At 33.2% G+C, this 21,128-nt stretch overlaps 1 protein-coding gene across 1 annotated transcript in view; it reads left to right on the top strand.

Annotated features, from left to right (window-relative positions):
- LOC128200486 (uncharacterized) overlaps nucleotides 1-14,011 on the top strand; it is a 29,010-nt gene extending 14,999 nt beyond the window's left edge. The window contains exons 3-4 of the mRNA XM_052894080.1: nucleotides 12,781-12,950; nucleotides 13,899-14,011. Of these exons, the coding sequence (XP_052750040.1) occupies nucleotides 12,781-12,950; nucleotides 13,899-14,011 (283 nt within the window). The remainder of the gene's footprint in view (nucleotides 1-12,780; nucleotides 12,951-13,898) is intronic.
- The last annotated feature ends 7,117 nt before the right edge of the window (nucleotides 14,012-21,128 follow it).

Here is a 21,128-nt window from a genome sequence, read left to right on the forward strand (position 1 = left end):
GCACGCTAATCTCAAAAACGAGTTTTTATACATTAAGATAAATGCTCGTGCGATTTATATAAGTGACATTTTAATTAAATTTAATGGCGCAGCAACGTTACAACACATCCGGTAGGACAACCACTTAATTAAACATTTGAAATAGATGCCAGAATAAATTAAAAGATACTTGTATAATAAAAAATAGGAGAAACAAGACATGTGAAGAGTCTATATCTCTTTTTCCACTTCGCACTTATCTGTTACGATACAGTCACGCAATGGCGCTGTCGACAAGATTCATAGATGCTACATCGCAACGCATTGCAGTGTTTTATATTACGCTACGTTACAACGACGACCTTAATTTGTTAGTCTCTAATTACGAAAGTGGAATAAGACATTAAGGACATTTTATAGATTGTTACATTCCCTTAGTACGTCCCTGTTTAATAGTAAAATTTTAATATTTAATCAATGAATATTAATGCTGTAATGAATAGATATGCTCGTAAAGTTTATGGTCTAAGATATTTTAGTAGTTAACCTGTAAATCATATTCATTGTGGTAGTTGGTTTACAAATAATCCTAGTTGTATCCTGCGGCTCTGTCCGTGTGAATCGATACATAAAGTAACCTACGTGCAAAGTTAGGATATAACCTATCCATGTACTAAATTGTATTCAAATTAGTTCAATAGTTTATGTGTGATAGAGTAACAAACATTCATCTATCCGTCCATCGTTTTAAACTTTCGCATTTATTATATTAACTAGCGATCCGACCCGGCTTCGCACGAGTAGACAGAAATTTCGAAAATTAATACATATGATAAAAAAAATATCAGCCAATTCAAACGATGGGTTATTTTATAGTATTATACATGTAATTATTTATTATTGATATAACTTTTTTATTTATAATTCAATTAAAATAAAACAAACACTAAATGTTAAGTGAATCAAACCGCAATGCATTAGTGAAAACCGCATTCAAATTGGTATAGGCGTTTCTAAGATTAGCGTGCACAAACGTACAGACAAATAGACAACAATTCTAAAAATCATTGTTTTGATTTCTATTGCGTTCATAAAGCCCCCCTATAATAGTTTTTCTTGTATATCTTGTACGTACAGACAGCGATCAGTTACAATTTTTTTATATGTATTGACAGGATAGGATAACAATAAATAAATATATATAAATAATTCTGAGGCATGCTTCAATAAATGTTTAAAGTGTTAATGAGTACTTTGCTTTATTCCACTTTGTTTCGTAGTTTGGAGAACTAATGAACAAAGGAAGTGGCGTGTTAAGGAATTGTTGAGAAGTTGGTATACGTATCGTTGTTTTGTTGAAGTGGTCAGATTAATGTTTGTTTTATGTCTCCCGTTAGGTACTCTTTAGCTAAGTTTAATTTCTAAACTTAATGATTCGCAAATAAAAAGTTTTTATTCTGTTAATTTGTTGATCTTACTAATGTAACAAAATTGTAACTGAACGATGCCTGTACATGACAGTTCATCATCATGTCAGCTGTTATTTATCTACTGTTATATATTGACCTCCCCCATAGACTGTCATAAGGAACAGGGCCAGTGATTATGGCAGTTTATCATTGAAGGGATTTTGCCAGTAGTTGTCACACTTGACAGGCGAATTGGCAAGCGCAGTTTGACTTTTGGCGATGTTTTCAGAGGAATACTGCTGTCTATCCCTCGACTATAGGATACCCTGTTATGAAGAACCAGGCAACGAACATCTGGGGGCATAACTCCGAACACCCAAACCCGAGCCAATTCAGAGTTCTTTTCCTAAACTGGCCTGACCGGGAATTGAACCGGCAATCTGAATTTTGGAATCTGTAATATTTAAAATAAAAGTTACTTCTTTTTATCACTAATCTTGATTGAACTCTTTAATAATATTATAAATGTGAAAGCGAGTTTGTTTGTGTTTGTTATCTCTTAGCGTTTTAACGGCTCAAGCAGTCGTCATTAAATATGACATACATATAAAAATAGGCCACCTTTTGTTCTGATCTTTTTTTTTATACAACTTAGAGTGCCAAACAAGCTGACGGTCCACCTGATGGAAAGTGGTAACCGTCGCCTATAGACATGAGCAGTAGCATGGACATAACATCTCTCAATACATCCCAGTAATGCGGACGAAGACGCGCGTAAAAACTAATTTGTTTTAAATTCATTGTTGTAAATTTGTTCGCGCAATAAAGAAAATTAATACTATTTCATATGAGTAAATATTTTTATTGCATAAACTAATTGTCTACATTGCAACAACAACAGTCGTAACTCAGTTCAACAGTTAAGTTGGCAATAATAAACTTTGTCGCAACAGATAAAATTGTAAATGAAAACTTCAGTTTTGAAATTGAAGAAATCCCAAAGGAGTAAATAAATTACGACAATAACAAAGTGCAGTTTATATCGCAACCTATATAAAGGGTTATTCTGATGTGGAAATTAATATCGCATTTGATGTTTAAAAAAGTAAGTGCAGCATTTTATCTCCCATTTCAAGAATATTTGGTTTCTACAAGCAGTACATTGGTTTGTACTCTTTTTATTGTGGTCACTGTATGGGCCTTAACTTTTTCTACAACATTTAAGAGTATCCTCTTGTCGGGGCAACTAATTCATGCATTCTCTTCCAGCCAGCTTTATTCGTTTGACTTTCATGTACGACATGACACCTAGTGTTTCCTTTTATCTGTTCCATGTAGTTATTTCTCGATCTTCTCCTTCTTCTTTTACCTTCTATTTTTTCTTCTAGTATGCTCTTTAAAAATCGTCATGACTCAGCATTTTGTCTCTTCTATGCTCTATTGTTTTTCTTTTCTTGTTCACCCTTTTCAAGAGTTCCTCGTTCGTTACATTTTCTGTCCAGCTTATCTCTTCCATTAGTCTCAATGTTTACATTTCAGATGATTTAAGCATCTTTCTTTCTTTTTACGTTACTGCCCATGTTTTACACGCCCTCCTACGATACAATTAATCATTTTATAAAAATAATGATGTCAAGTTTTTTTTTTATGACGAATGTATATACATTCTATCTAGTAATAAATAGTAACTACAAATGTTAGGTATTTTTAATACCAGAAATATCATTTATATGGCATGTACATTTTGAATAACATTACTGAGAAATTTCACTGACCCCCTTAAATCCAAAGCAGATCATGCAAGCTAGCTATTTGACAGCAAAATTAATTGAGTTACAAGTAACCATGGAAATGGTTTCATATCTACCGTCCTATCGATATTTCAATGCCCTATCGGTAATTATTGTTCCTAAAGAGTTAAATGTAAAAAGTTGAATATTATATTTACCATGGCCTATTATTGTTTATTGTAATTATAAGTGTTTGATGCTTGATGGCCATGATATTTGAAGGTTTTGATTTCTCTATAAAAACTGGCTACTTTAATGATTAAAACAGAACCGACACGGGTGTAAACTTTGGCGATTGCAAAAAGCCACATTTGCTACAATTTAATTACTATTTAAATTAGGCAATTACAAAAACAATTTTATGGAAGTTTCTTATAATTAGGCGTCTTTTCATTTGTTCTCTTAGAATTAATAATAGGCTGCTTGTATATTGATGAACTGGATTACTTTAAAAACGTTTATATTAAAAATAATAATCTTTCTAAGCAGACATTTGATATATTTAGATTTTGCAACTAATAGTTCTTTAATAATTATTACTAAATAAAAATCTCCCTTTGATCTATCTATTCTATATCTATAATAAATCCATTATAAAAGGATTTATCCCTAAACCGTATATAAAATGAATATTATATTTTTTTACTATTATAATCGGTGGGTTCGTAAAAATACAATATTAAATACAAAACGAATTTTAATAATATCTACCCACGTTAGTTCAATGATACTCCACAATTTGAAGAAAATGAAATACATAGTCCTCATGTACGGATAGGAAAAAAAGGAATAAGTCCTCGCCGGTACCATGTTAAACTTAACAAAGGTAGTAAAAATTATATCGCCCTCGGGAACAAACGTGCTTGGCTTAATATCGGGCTGAATTTTAATTGTCACGGTGCTTTAACTTTGTTGATTGTTTGTGGCACAATTATAAAAAGTGAGACGATTAATTTTGTATATTGTTTTGAATATATTCTGAAAAAAAACTAAGTTCTGATGAGTAAAAAATATAAATAAAAAGGACTGATATATATTATATAAATAACGAACTATAAAAATAGATTACGAACGATTAGAGTGACGAAGAAGCGGCGAGCACGTTGCTTTGCCTAAATGAGATCCCAGGTTCGATTACCTGTCGGGCCAATTTGGGAAATGAATTTTTCTGATTTACCTCGGGTTTAGGTATTTTAGGTTATGCCCCCAAATATGATTTTTCATAAAACAGAGCATCTTATAGTAATGTAATTTTGTACCATATACTATTATTATTATTACGTATCGCCACCACTTTTAACACCGCGCTCCTCCGTTGTGCCTCGGAATATTATAAATTATGTTTTGAATGTATCGAAAATCTTATTACGCCATCAATTTTATATGCCTATGCAATTGATATTTTTCCTGTAACTTTATTTTTATTGGTCACGTTTTACTCTACAAAATGTTTATTCTATAATATTGAGAAATTTTGTAAAAGAAGATAATTATTATGCTTGTAATATTATAGTGAAGTTGTTTTTAAAGCTCGGATATTCTAGAATGAATTTTCTAAAATACTTTCCTGATTATTTCTAGCAAAACTGAGTTTGTGTTCCTTTTAAATAAAAATATTAAAAATATTTTTAAACACCTTTTGCATTATAATAATTACTACTCTTAGGTACTTCCTTAAATATTTATGTAAAAATAAGTTTGTTTGTTTTTTTATTTGTAATACTTTATTGCACAGTAAAGTCCTAAATTATAAGATACAGGTTTCTTAAGAAAAGAAAGATCAGTATGGCGGACTTATTCAATAAAAAGGTTTTTTTTTCTAGATAACTTTTGACAGTTTAGGTTTGTTAGTTTCTTACTTCTTGGTGCTTCAACTATTTATGAATGAAAAATGATGTATATGATGTGAAAATTCATGAAATATGGTATATGTTTGGAAAAAGACAGGCTATTGCGTGTCGTAAATGCAATAGTAGCCACATCTTGGACACTGTGGGCCCACTTAGTACAATGGCCAACGCGGCGGGAAAAGGATCATAAGGGAAATGTGGGGGACATGGACAGACATGTGATATGACAAACGTGCACGTCTATGAATAGCACAGAAATAGATGGTATTTCGAAATAAAATTAATCATATCTTGCGTAAAGATACATTTACCCGATGTTTATTCAAAAATGCTTAAAAAATAAATATCCACCCATGCAAAACCGAGAGGGGCCGCTAGTTTATTATATTAATAGAATTAACTAGATGTTGCTAAATATTTTATTGATAGTAACCATATGCTTAACCAATATACCTACTCTATTAGATCGTCTTCCTTTCTTTCCTCTCTGGAAATCATTATAATTAATTCCTACTGAATTCGTACAAAATGTATTCAAAGAATTTCGACTTCATCCTCACCTATTATTATCCCTTATTAATATCTCCTTAGAGTGAACTAATAGTGCATGGAGTAACCCTGCACTATTAGTACATATACAGTTTGCTATTCCATTTTATCCATAAAAATATAATTAATACATATGTCAGTCAATAAGTAACAGCAAAGAATCACTTCAGCGTCATTTCGGTAGATTAATTCAAACTTTAAAATCCCTGCTGAATTCTAATTAATTTATCCACGTTGAAATCTATTTAATACAACAGAATAAATAATAGTATAAGTATATAATACAGTAAAGTCGTTATAACTCATTTATTTCAAACTAATTTATACCTTATGCTCTACACAGAAGAGTATTTTTACACTGCTACTTTCAATGCATACAGCCACTAGGGTACCATGCGGTGTTTTTACAATGCTTGCTAACAACACATCTCGCTCGCTTTTTACTCGGTTTTGAAGCGGCTTTGTTAAATGTAAATCCTATGAAAAATATATAGTCTAATTAACAATTTATTTTCGTAAGTAGTTTACTGTGTAACATAATTTCGTTTGAAAATACTCATAATAATTTCACTTCCTAGTTGAATTTTAACACTACCAATTATGATTGCATATACTGTTTACTTTAATCCGCTATTTATTTTCTTATTAATTATATCAATTGTTAAAGTGTGTAAATTGAAATAGAAATAATTTTTATTCATATAAAATTAATTATAAGCTTTTTTAAATATTAATTTTTGGGCGAGACGATTTTAGCTGAAACCTCGTAAACTCACTGTTGTCTTTTAGAATAAAATTTAAATATTAGAAATTCTTTATGTAATATTTTTTTTAAAAAAACAAGCACACTCTTGTGGGTGATGAAAGGTAACAATGAAGGCAGGTCAGTCGACGATGAGTCACATCATGATGAATAAACCGCCATGGATTCCAGATCGAATCTAGAGGTTAACCTGACAGGATATATTGCTAGCAAGGGGTCACTAGTCACCATTATTAGAAATCTCTTTGCTTCCATACAAACAGTACTCGTTCACGAGTATGACAAACAAGACAGCCAACGTTTTGTTAATAAAGTTATTATTAAAAAATGAGAGAAAATTGTATCTTTGCATGTTAAAATTCTTTACTGTTTTTATATTAATATTGCTCGAATCGTTAGCTAATAATATAAAAAGTCGATCGTGTAAATTTAGATATGCAATAAAGCAATATCGTTACTACCTACATCTTTGCATTATTAGTTTATTTTAAAAGACAAATTTCTTCAGCTATATTCACGTGGGCGATCGCCGTACAATCTATAAAAGATGACCCTGCTTGCGCTGGCTTTATTCGGATAAGGAACTATCACAAAACGATTTTATAGCTATAAAGCTATTGTATTGATATATGAGAAGTAGATAAGCTTCAGATATGGGTATAAAGCTACCAGAATATGAAAATAATTTTAAATTCATGCCTGGAAAGCCATTACTTTGTTTTTAAAGAGAGGGATTTTGTTCATACGTTAGTAGATTTGGCGCTTTGGATAATGAACGTTATATTCTCTATGTATTTATTATTGCATTTGTTTTGTACGGGGTTTAAGCTAATATCGAGTTCAGTTTAGCTTACGTATGTTTCATATTTTTTTGAGGATAAAAACATTTAATGTTATATTTTATAATGGTACCGTTTGCATGAAATGAAAATGTTTAAAAGATTTTCTGATATTATTTTAAATTTCACTAATCCTATTGAAATTATGAATGCCATTTATGAATATGAATCTCCTGTCTCTGTGCTTATAGTCTGTTTTTATAGAAATTAATGAAAACGTAAACGAACAAAGACTGGTTATTTGAATAGAATTATTTTATTTAATGCCGCTGCCATTTGTATATCTGGGACTGCTAACAGTCGAAGATTGACCATTATTACCACCAGAAGTTCCATAACTTTTCATATTAGCTATTAATCTCTGACCGTTATTTTGTTTACACACCTCTAAACGAGGCAATCTTTGAGTATATACGAATATATATACTCAAAGATTGACCGCCAATATTACTACCAAAAGTTCCAGAAACTTCCGTATTCGGTATCAATCTCCGACTGCCATTTAGTTTAATCACCTTTAGTGACAAGTGTTTCACCTCTAAATGATCTAATAATTCGCCTGAAGTTGCCTCGTTTAGAGGTGCGTGAACAAAATAACTTTACAGCTCGATTTTTAGCTTCTGGTCCAGTCATATCATCAGAGTCTACGTCTCTTCAGTGTCTATTATTGTGTATACATACTGTTTTATTAAGAAGTTTTCTGATGTCCTTTATTTATATTTTCTATTTGTACTACACTAATAAAAAAAAAATTAATTGAATGTTTCCATTTGTTACAAAAATACTTTTTAGAGAGTATTTTCTGTAATAACTTGACTGTTTTTTCTATAAGTTTTATTGAAATGATTTATAGTTCATTATATCTTTCTTACGCATTCTGTTTTTACTTAGAGGTAAAAACAAAAAACGTAAGCGAAAACTGGTAGAGAACGCCGTATGGCATTAAGCTCGCCACTTGTACAAAGCCTTTTTGTGCAATAAAGAATAAATAAGTAAACAGTATCTCCTGTTTTGCAGATTTCTATAATATAACAATAACCGTTAAATAAAAGGAAATTATTAAGAGTCACTAACTCTAAACTATTCATATTACTATTATGCATATTGTATACAAATATGTAAAAATATAATCTATCTGTAATATACACACCTTACATATATGTAACTATAAATATCAGAAACAAGACCTTAAATAATTACTTAAAGATAAAAAATTTCTTTGAGATCACTGCCAACTGGTAGCGTACCTAGGAGTCTTGCTACATTTTCACGCTCAATGGCTATAAAGATACGTTGACCAAAGTATAGGCCAGTCTTCTGGTCACCAGAGGTTTCCACTAGCAGACATGATATCTCTGAATATACCGTTTAATGTCAGGCAAGTCTTATATTTGTCTGGATGAGATAAAAATTAAGACGAAACCAACAATAAAACAGCAAATCGCGATCACATCACGCAATCTGTCTAACTAAGACCCCTATTAACGCTTGACATTCAGTTCAATACGCAAAACTCAATGGGAATACTTAGGGCCGATCTCATAGATAGATGAGCTTTTAACGGTATTACTTGTAATTCCGCTAATGCCTTTAGTTCGGGGTACTAATGGATTAGTTAGACGTGTCTCCTTACACTGTACATTGTCTCATTCCATATTAGCGACGAAATTAGGATATAATTGTATTACTTATATCCAATTTTGATATTTCCTATTAAGAAATTAAGTATTATATCTGTTATGATTGGACAGATCATACGCTGTCTCAAAGAAAAATCAAGAATATTTGGGATCGGCCTATATGCAGAAAAATTATTAAAGTAGTAAGTGCAATAGATATAATGAAGGTCTAAGAAATTTATTCTTAAAATATACAGATAAAGTATCAATTACCAAAAACGAGTAAAAACTTAGCTAATTTAATGTTTGGCTTACCTTTTTTTTTTAAATGTATTGTTTTTTTTTATCTATAGTTGTTGGATACAAAATTACCTAGATCAGTTCGATTTTTAAAATTTGAACTTAGTCATATATACACATATACGTAAGTGTTGCTTAAAATTAATATACTTGTAAAAATTTTCTGTCGTTTTTATTTTTCATTTTTAACTTATAACATAAATTTCACCCATATATCTAGTATTAACTTTATATACTAGTAACCCAATATACGTATATGTCCTTTTTTTGGCAAAGCATTTGTATAGAGAATATTTACATAATATAATGACATTGCATTGTTATTATATATATATGGTAAATTTATTTTATATTAATTTGTGATGACTGAGCTGCTGGTTTTTTTGTAAACAGTCGTACAATTCTGTGATTTTAATTCAAATATTTATCTCGATTAAATTACTGTCTTTTGGTTAAAACAGAATATTCGTAACAAAAAAGTATTGGACTTATTTTAACATTTCTGATACGTTTAAAGCTTTCAAAGTATTCGAGTATCAACTCAATGCTCTGACATAATATTTGACCAGATGCCTTCTTCAACTACAATGTGCATCGTAGCGTTCAAATAGAAAGTAGGTTTTAATATTTTTAAAAGTACAATCAAAATGGTTCGAAGCTAGTGTCGAAGGGAGTATCTAGTCTGAAAAATATTACATCTAAAACATTGAGTTTATTCTCAATTTGAATGGGATTAGATTTCATTTGAGATATCCAGGATCGGATAGAAACCAGATCATCAGGGTAGAGTATTCAGATATTTACATTTTGTATTTGCTTATTTAAATATTATATAATTTACTGCTTTCTACATCCACAAACTAAAGTTTCATCCCAATCATCTAGACGAGTGGCGGTTTTCCACCGTGCGTTTTTCAAGGCCCTTTTTTCCACGCACAACCATTCTTTGGAATCAACTTCCAGCAGCAGTATTTCCGAACCGATACGACAATATAACCTTCAAGAAAAGAGTATATTCCTTTTTAAAAAGCCGGCAGTACACCTGCAATGTCGCTGGTGTTGTGGGTGATCATGGGCGGCGGTAGTCACTTACCATCAGGTGAGCCACATGCTCGTTTGCCCCCTGTGTTGTAAAAAAAAAGCGACGTCGTCGAGGTAAGCACGGTTAAATTGATCGACAGAATTAAGAAACGACTTATGACCATATCTATCCCAATGACTATTGTATACCTCATGTACATTGGTTGAATGGTTAAGACGCCAAAAGATAACGAACATACAAAGCCACTTCCACATCTATAAAATATATTACTGGTACGATATACGGATACAGTAATTGTTGTTTTGTCCCCTATTATAGCCTGCTGGGGTATTTTTTCTTGTTAAGATATCTGTCCTATTTTTTTATGTTGGAGCAACACCATACACATTTACAAATATCATTAAAATCGGCGCGGTTTGAGAGATTAGCGTGTACGAACATAGAGATAAGAGATTTTTATAAATTAAGAAGACTAATAACTATCTACGGATATATTAAAGTTAGTGCGAAACTTGCGAAATTTTGTACATTTACATACTCGTATAACACTAGATAATAATCTGTTAAGCCAAAAATACCTATAATTAATTTAGTTTACTCTGTATTGGATTGATTAAATCTATTAATGTTGTATGAAATTCCGATACATTAAGCCTACAACATACATTGTTAACAAGGCGTAAGTGACCTTTGTAAGTTATCGATATGACTAAGTCTTAAACATTAAGTATCGATAATAGGATATTCAATATCATCTGCTTGTATGTACAAGCAAAATTCACTTGTAAGTCCACGTAAAATACGATTTATTCTATTTCGATAAGACATTACAGAATCTTTCTTCAGAATGACTTCACATAATGTGATGAGAAGATATACTCTTCTAAACAAGGTACAAATCTATCTATCAATAGAATCGTTACGGTAAGTGCTCACGTGAAAAATAACAAATTTTTTTATGCAACTTAGAATGGCAAACAAGCTGTCGGCCCACCTGATGGAAAGTGGTAACCGTCGTCTATAAACATGAACGGTACCATGAATATAACAGAGCATATTGTTTCGCCTATGATACCCCTAAGCGTTGCCATTTCTGAGGACTCAGGTATTATTCCTCTGTACCCTGTAAATTCACTGCCATATCCGAAACACAGGCATGCAATCACAACAGCTCCACGGTAAAAACACGAACGGGACAGAGGTGCCCAAGTAAATGACTTTTGTACAGTCTCCTTCGCTATCTCATGCTATCTCGTGTATTTGCTAGCAATAACGATTCTCACACAAATAAATTCGTTTGTACATTGTCTAAAGAGACTGAATTCAAATAGAATGGAAAATGCCGATACAGAGAGAAAACAACCGGTCAAATGTGAGTTAAACTCACGCATTGAGGATAACGTACATAAATTAAGCTTAGGGTAATGTAGTTTGTATATAAGTTTTTGTTTTCTTTAGATAAAAAATATTTTAACACAAATCAAACCGTTTCAAATTATGTTCTATCAGAACTAGTGGCTTACTAGTCATAATAGAACACAATTTGAAATATATTTTAAAATTTTCAATATCTATTTTGGAACTCCTAGCATAGAAAATAAATATAGTTTTTCATTTATTTCCACTACAATATAAGCTAACAATATTTAAATTTATTCCAAATTTTAAAAACAACACAGCATTCATAGTTGCTGAGATATGGCTCTGTGACAGACGAATGGACTAACAAAGTCGCACCATAAGGTTTCATTTGTACCTTTTCGCTATGGAACCCTAAATAATGGGAGGATCGAGAAAATTAGGAAAGTACATTTTATAATCTAATTAATAATGAAATCCAATTTTTATTTATACATACGTTACCTCAGATTCTTGCATAGTACAATTTCATCTTGGTAATCGATTACTGTGGAATAATATAGACCATAGTTCTATCTTATTTTGACCCCCGTTTTCGCCAATATATTTTTTCTTTTCATTTTAATTTTGTCCGTCACGTATTTAAGACAGCTGTTGTCACAATTGTATTTAAATAATAATTTATATTTTTCTTTAGGTTTTCTACTGCCTCCTTGAAAGTCTCAAATACCCATAAGGCGGTGATATCGTTCGAGTTGAGACTTAACGATATAAGTCTAAACTCATATATATTTAAAACCGAGATCAATAACTAGTGTTTGTATATACATATGTACATCTAGATATGTAATTAGATTCTAGATAATTATTTAGATTTCTGTATATATATATATATATATATATATATATATATATATATATATATATATATATATATATGAGACAATTACTTTCTTTTTCTTCTATCGTTATAGTAAATTGTCGATTATTGGAAAAAATAACGGACTCTTTTCAATTAACGGACCCTCAATGAGCCGTGAGAGATTGACGTAGAAGGAAACTTTGTGAACTAATTGGATAGGGGAATGCGGGTGACAAATGTATTTGTTTTATATAAATAAGTGAAAATTAAAGGAAGCCTATACAAATATAGTATCATTTTTATATAATCGTCGTCGGTTTGAATTCGTCTAGGAAATTATCTTGTTACTTCAAGATCCTCTTAATAGTCTCAATAATAATGTGAGTGTACCTGTAATAAACAGAATTTTTAAAGTACAGGGTGTCTCAAAAGAAAGGTGACATTTGTTTTGGTTATTTCGTGAACGGAACTACTCTAAAGGGTTCGGGAGGTATGTCATTCGGTAGCCTAGCTTCTGCAAATTTAGTCGCTATAGAGCATTTCTCTGGACATGACTGTGCGTTGTGCGTACGCGAATTTTACAAAAACGGTAATTCAGCGACTGTAGTGCGTAGAAAACTTTGCAATATTCAAAATATTCGACATTTTAATGACGATACTGAATTACGTTTTGAATAAAATTTTATACAAAGATAAATGTTATTGCAACTTAAATTTTATTAATATGATAAATGCAAAAATTTGTATCTATAGATTGATGTTTGTTATCCTTTTACACAAAAACTACTGAACGGATTTCAATTAAAATTAGTAAACGGATAGGTTATATCCTAACTTAGTACATATAATACTTTATATATTAATTTACGCAGGTGAAACCAAGAGATACAGCTACTAATATGATTTGATCCTCATTTACACGAGCACAGACAAAATAACTGTGCATAAGCGAAGCCACAAAACGAGCATCCTAAATAATTGGATATCGACTTTTTAATCTATCTTCTGTAAGGTGTTATAGAAATATCTATTTTTTATATGTAAAAGTATTTTTTTATTAACTACGTTACAAACACGATTGATCAAAAGTATTATATCGACAAGAAAAACAACGAAAAAACTATTAGCCAGTTAAAATAACCAATATTTAAATTAATCGATGTACGTCTACTAGTCATCAATTCTATATATGCCCAAATCAATATTATTTATTCAAAGTGATTACTTTTCAATAAAAATAAATTAATTCTTGTCTGAAAGTCCATTAAAACTTTCACATTAATGGTTCTGAAATGATCATTCATAAAAACAACTAGTAATATCGGGATCGAAAATGGCTAGTAGTTTTAGTAATTGATAATAATATAAAAAATGACCATAAAGTAAATGGAAAATCATCAATATGTCCGTTCAATTTTAAAATTATTTTTTAACAAATTGTAGTTAATTATATACATATAAAAAGGTTATTTCTTTATATTGCGATTACTATCTATTTGATTATTTCCTTGTAATATAAGTAGATACACTACGACAGGTTATACAGAAGATTATAATCTGCCACTACGTTTGGCGTTAGTGGACTTTGAGAAAACCGGTCAAGACATGGGCGGTACTGCAGTCCCTCCAGCGGTGCCAGATTTACTGTAGATATATTGAAGTTTTGAAGTGTATGTACAGTAAGGCTACGATGTCTATCTGACGGATACAGGACCAAAGTACGAAACCCATTCTAGTGCAGAAAGGTATAAGTCAGTGGTGACGTCATATCCCTGAAACTGTTCGTAGCTGCATTGGAAGATGTTTTCAAACTCTTGGAGTGGAAAAGATATGATATAAACATCAATGGCGAATACATCACTCAACTTCGATTTGTCGATGACATAGTAAACATGATGGAATCCCTGGAGGATTTGAATACTATATACTGTATTCAATGACTTCAATGTTGCTTCTCAACAAGTAAGTCTTAAGACGAATATGAAGAATACTAGATCATGTCTAACATCCAAGTCACATCTACATTGGTTACGATTAAGAATACTACGTTCGAAGTTCTCGCCGAGTATGTATACCTTGGACAAGTTGTCCGAATAAGTAAGTCCAACTTCGACCGAGAGGTTAACTAGCGAATCCAAGTCGACCCCAAAGTTTGAAGACGAAGTTCTTTAACCAGTGCGTGTTGCCAATGATGACTTATGAAACCGAAACATGATCCAACACGATTGTCCGTACGCAAAAACTTCAAATTACTCAACGGGCTATGGAGAGAACTATGCTCGAAGTTTCTTTGCCTGATAGAACCTAAAACGAGGATATCCGCAAAATAACCAAAGTAACCGGCATAGTCCAAACGATAAGCAAACAGGATGTATTCTTCAAACTATGTGGCAATGGCCTCATAGCTTGAGGAACCGATGATCGATGGGAAAGGTTCTTGAGTGGTGACCTCGCCCCATTCCCCACAAGATGAAGTGAAGACCTCAAATGAATTGCAGGGAGTCAGTGGATACAGGTGGCTCAGGATCGTTCCTAATGGCGGTCTATGTATAATGGCTGTAATGATGATAAATGAATACAAGTAATGATCATATTTCAATATATAATAATAAAAGTCTAGGATCAGACGATTACTTATAGATATTAGGTTATAACAAAAATGTACACAGGCGGACTTATCCCTTAAAGGGATTTCTTCCAGTCAACCTTGAGAGCTTAATCTTTCAAAATCTATTTTCATTATGTTTTAGTTATTTTTATAAATATTTTAATACAAAAAGTAGTAGTAGGTTACGAAAATAAAATCGTTCGTCATTTTTATAACATTAATACATGAACAATCAACACCATTGAAAAAAAAAAAAACAATCGGTTTATAATTTATTTCATAAGTCGTTTAAAAATATAACAACGTTAAAAATATAATACACCTATGAAAATTAATATCACTATCAGCAGAGGGAGACTTTGTACAAAAGTCGTTTGCTTGGGCACTTCTGTCCCATTCGTGTTTCTACCGTGAAGCAGTTATGTTTGCATGGCTGTGTTTTGAATTGAAGGGTGGAATATGGCAGTGAATTTACAGGTTACAGAGGGATAACACTTGGGTCTTCAGTAATGGCAACGCATGGGGGTTTCAAACAATACACTTTGTTATGTCAATGGTGCTGCTCATGTCTATAGGAGACGGTTACCACTTTCCATGAGGTGGGCCGTCAGCTTGTTTGTAATAAAACATTATGTTTTATCACTACACCGCCGTGACCATGACAGAATAACCTGTGACACTCATGGTATTCTTCGTCGCGTTAACATTCCAGAAAACCGAGGTCTTAGCAAATTATAGCAATGTAAAAACCAAATACTTGTATTATTCTACATATGTACATTGTTGAGGCCATGCTAAATATCCGTATCTCTAAATTTATGACTCAAATTAGCCCCACGTCGTGCTATAAATTTACATATGAAACTCATAAGTTAAAATCCTTGGCTTGTTGTAAATTTGTAGCCAGAAACGATATTTGTCTGTTATTAATTAGGAGAATGTAACATCATAATATTTACAGTTCAGATACATATTCTACTCGTAGATCTAGTTTTATTAGGAATATTTCTCTCTTTTTCTCTATTTCTACGTACATATTTAATTGAGGTATGAACGGGCACAAAATCTTTTTTATTGTTAGGGAGTCAAACGAGCAAACGGTCCACCTGATAAATAATAATAATAATAATAATTCTTTATTATCAGGTACTTAGCCCATAGAGGTACAATTGTATTACAACGTGCACGGATAACATATAAAAATATAACAATCAAAATATACAAAAAGAAAAACATAAAAATTAAAATATGTAGAAAATTTATAATTTATAAAAAGTAAAAGTAAATAATATAGCAAGAAGCAAGAGAACATTATTTAATGTTCCTGTCTTGGTGCACGGACAACCAATACTTTTGAATGGGACTGTTCAGACACTGGGACAATGTGCTGAGGATTTCATTCTTTGAATTCCGAATATGAGCCCAGAAATTTGCTACACGATTTCTTATTATAGCGAAGTAATCATTCACCCTGGACTCCGCAAACATGCCCGACGCACTACAGTATTTCGGAAGCCTCATCAAAATGCGGTATGCATTATTATACTGCACTTTAATGCTGTTCCGCGCACTTTTGGTGCAATTTGTCCAAAGCTGACATGTATAGAAACATTGACAAAATGCTCGAAACAATGTCAACTTCACATCTGGACTGCAACGGGCGAACCTTCGCGCGAGCATGTTGCAACGGACGGCCAGGGCCCTTCGTTCTCGTTCCACATCTCCGTCATCGCGGAAATCCTCTGTCACGATATGTCCCAAGTATCTGAACCGACCCACTCTTTCCACTGCAGCGCCGTCTATAAAAACTGGCGGGATCCTCTCCGGTCCTCTCCCAGACCGAAATACCATCATTTGTTTTTTTTTACATTGTATTTCAGTCCATGACTCGATGCATAACGTTCACAAATTGCTAACAATTTTCTTAGTCCACTGATAGAGGGACTAAGAAGAACCATATCGTCAACGCAGCTTATACTATTTAAACAAGTAGTTCCAATATGACAGCCTACTTTGGCGCTTCTTAGTTCCCCTATCAGGTCATTTACATATAAATTAAAGAGGTCCGGTGAGGTCAGCCCTCCTTGACGAACTCCGCACTCTAGTCTATACTCACTAGAGGTGGTGCTGCCCCATTTTACAAAATTCGTCTGTCCACAGTACCAAACCCTCAACAGATTAATAATTCTGTTTGGTACAGCCGATAAATTTAGTTTCTCCCACAATAAATCATAATTTACCAGGTCGAAAGCTCGACTTAAGTCTAAAAAACACGCATAAACTGACGTACTTCTTTCGACATTATAGTGAACGGCCGATTTAAAACAAAATATAGCTGAATCTGTCGAGAGTCCAGGCCTGAAGCCAAACTGCGCATCATCTATTTTCATACTACGCTGCAGTTCTGGTTGAATTAATCTTTCGAGTATCTTACCAATAATTGTACCTAATGATATGGGTCTATAATTGTTAATATTCGAAGGGTCACTAGTTTTATGTTTCTGAATAGGTATCACTACAGTTTTCATTAGATTCTTAGGCAAATAGGCCGAGTTAATACAAATATTAAATAAGTCAGACAATACATGAAAAATAATTTCACCCGCACATTGCTCCACACTCAGCCCGTCAAATCCTGGAGATTTACCACGTTTCATTGCCCGAACTACTCGAGCAACATCGTCTGAACTAAAATAAAAAAATTCATTGTCTACATTTTCGTTAACCGTACGCGGGCACACCGCAGTACGACATGAACGAGGTTTCACAAGGAAATGGCGCGAAAATAAGTCAGCAATCGATTTGTGATTGTATTCACCCTGTATACTAGCCGGTATACTTGATCCATAATCAAGCCGTCTCGTGCTTCTCCAAAATTTGCCAAAGTTTTTATTCGCTTGGTGCAAGGCTAATATATTCATTTTAATTTGATCCTCATTATTCTGGCACCACCTCAACTTGTTTTTAAAAGCCTTACGAGTATCAACCATATTTTTATAAATATCGCCCGTCACCGGTCTACCACCTAGCACCCAACAGTCAAAATGAATTTTGGCTGTTTGATGTAAACGTTTTACGTGGTAGTTCCAACCTAATATATGTTTGTTCTTTTTCCGTGCACCTCGACTTACATACTTTATTGCACCATCCTGTAGAATTTGTACTATATTATTATAATAATTGTCCAATAAAAATAAATGCTTTTTGCAAAAGTGATTATTACAACAGTTGACACATTGACTACACAATTTAAAATTTTGCAATCTATCATAACAATAGTCAGAGTATAAATGTATTTGCTCAACATTCCTTTCCCCCCAGCGAACACCACACAACACATCATCTGTATTATCAATTATTATTTTCTTAGCGACAGTACTGAGTTCACACAAAATTATTAGCGGGAGATGGTCCGACCAGTACACGCCGTAGTCCACACGAGCCGCCGAGACAGTTTCACGAGCAGCAGCTGTCACCACACAATGGTCCAACCAGCGCCTTGTACCACATCCATCGTTCATATGAGTATAAGTACTATCCTCTAGCAACTCTCGATCAACACACACTAGTGACTGTTCTAAGCAGAATGACAGTAGCTCGTTACCAAACCTAGATACAGGATGTGCATTGTAGTCTCCAAGCACGTAAATAGCCTCCGTTTCTGCGTCATTTATTATCGCCTGTACACTTCCCAAACAGTTAGTAAATTCTAGCAAATTCTCTTCCCTTCCCTCATCATATGGTAGATAAACACATATCACGGCAATACTATGCCCATCGACATTAATTTGCACAGCAGCCAGTCTGTCACTAGGGCACTCTATAATAGACACTTTCGAGAAAACAGACTTACGCCACATCAGTGCAACACCTCCATAGGGTCGGCCTTTCAATAACCCAACGGATGTATCCACAGACGACTTTGCAAAACATCCAAAGTCCCTGTCAATCTCATTCACAAAATTAAGATCATGAGGAAGCAACCATGTTTCCTGCAACGCTAGGATATCAACGCTCTTACACAAATCTCTAATCTGATTAACAGATCTCTTTATCGATCTACAATTAAAAGTAGCCATGGATATAGATATCTTATTAGATTTATCCATAAAGTGTGTTATTAGAAGCGGTACGAATCACTCGTTCTCGATAACGTCGAAATACCAATCCTACTGGCCAGAAACTAGAATTTAGGAAGGTATTTATTTTATTACTTGATATTTTAACCTTAAAAGAATTAAATGACGTCTCTCGGTTTTGTTTGAGTAGCTCAACATTAAAGCATTCTTCCCCCATATCCTGAATATGAGCCCTTATATTTGACTCCGTAACAGTTTTTGATGCCCTTGAAATATAAATCGAACACTGTGATTCAGCTACTTGAATTTTAGCCGTATTTTCTAAAGTACCACGCATATTAATAAGTTTTTGTTTACGTTTTTTATATTTAACAACAGTGAATTGCTCACTATTGTTGTTCTCAAGAGTCTCATTAGATGTAGGTATTACTATATTTTTCGACATTAACTGCGCAACCACTCCACACTTCCCAGTCACTGCACTCGCAGGCGATATTGTACCATGTATGCGGTGCCGCTTACGAGCGCTTTTCGTTTGACTCGACAGTGTCCGGTGAACAATATCACGATAGGTCGGTGTATGAACGGTGTCGGTCACGTCCAGCGTGCCGCCGTGCACTGGCGACGGCACAACGACAGGCGGTAGCGGGCGAAGCTCTGCATTAATACTCCTATTTCTCGTCGGAGTCGTCGGGCTACTATTTATCCTTGTGTCTTTATCTTGCTTATTTATCGTCATTGATAAGTGTAATTCAGTTAACTCGGAGCTAACTTTCGTCTGAAATTCATTTAATTCTGTTCGCATCATAGACATATCTTTCAATAGACGAGTCACATCTACATAGTCAAAGGTTACAGACGGTAGGCGACTTAGGTCACGCGCAACGAAAATTGGTTGTTTGTCTGGATCCACTTCTTTAAGCACTGTAATGATATCTTTCACATTTTTCTTCTTCTTGTCGTCGCCCTTTCTGTGAATGTTCCTGGATCCATTTCCACACGCACAATACAATACATTTTTCCCCGTTTCAATTTCAGAATCTGAATAATTCGAAGCACATATTTGCATGATACTAAGTTTATCCAAAATGTCTATTTTGTTTTGAATAAATGCTAAAAGTTCATCAATTATTATATTATCCGCCATCTCTTAATAATTTAGACCGCGCACTCGTACATTATAAAATGTTATTATTCCGCGTATACAAACAATACGTCTACCTTACTACGAAACGTCTAGCGAACTCAGCGGCTAAAAAGCGGCTACTGTCATCCTTGAACATCTGCAACACGAGAAAAGTTGCTTGTGCGTTGCCGGCCTTTTATATTTTCATTAGTAACAACAGGGAAATTACAGAGTACCTAAGTCTCAGTAATATGCTATCGTTCCAACTTGTCTTTGGTCTTCTTCTGTCACATTAACATGAGTACTTCATTAAAATATTTCTACGTAAATTACATTATACTCGCGGATATTCGAAAATGCCCTAAGGTAGAACTGGTCAAATAAATAAAAAAAAAAATGTGTACATCTACTGAATTCCTACAATTAATGCATTATTTACAATACATACTCCATATACATACAAGTGTATAATCTATTGATAAAATGTCTATGAGGCAAATCTAAAAGCATATTCTTTCTTAGAAAAAAAAACAATTCATCTAGAAGCAGTATAAATGACGGAGTTATAAAGTAATGAACATTAAAAATGGAACCAAATTGAGAGTATCCTTCTTCTTTGAAGTTAGTTGAAAAAGGAACTAGATATCTAAATTAAAAATGCTTCAAAGTACCCATAAACAATATTCATATATTCATGATGAAGAAAAGATATTCATATTTGATATTAGGACTTATCTTCGGAAAGCCAGTCAAATAAATCTGTAAATATTTAGGACCGAGTATTAGCCGATTTGGGTTTTATATCTCATTTCGAGTACCCTCATAAAATATGACCCCGTTTACTCCGTCATCTAATATATTACATGTCTTAACTCTGCCCAATCTTGAAAAGAGGGGGAGTAAGGATATCGGATATAATCCCCAATATAGATCTAATGATAACTTGCAAGAGTT

Source organism: Galleria mellonella, unplaced genomic scaffold, assembly GCF_026898425.1.
Source record: "Galleria mellonella isolate WM207_F2 unplaced genomic scaffold, CSIRO_AGI_GalMel_v1 utg19, whole genome shotgun sequence".
NCBI lineage: Eukaryota > Metazoa > Arthropoda > Insecta > Lepidoptera > Pyralidae > Galleria > Galleria mellonella.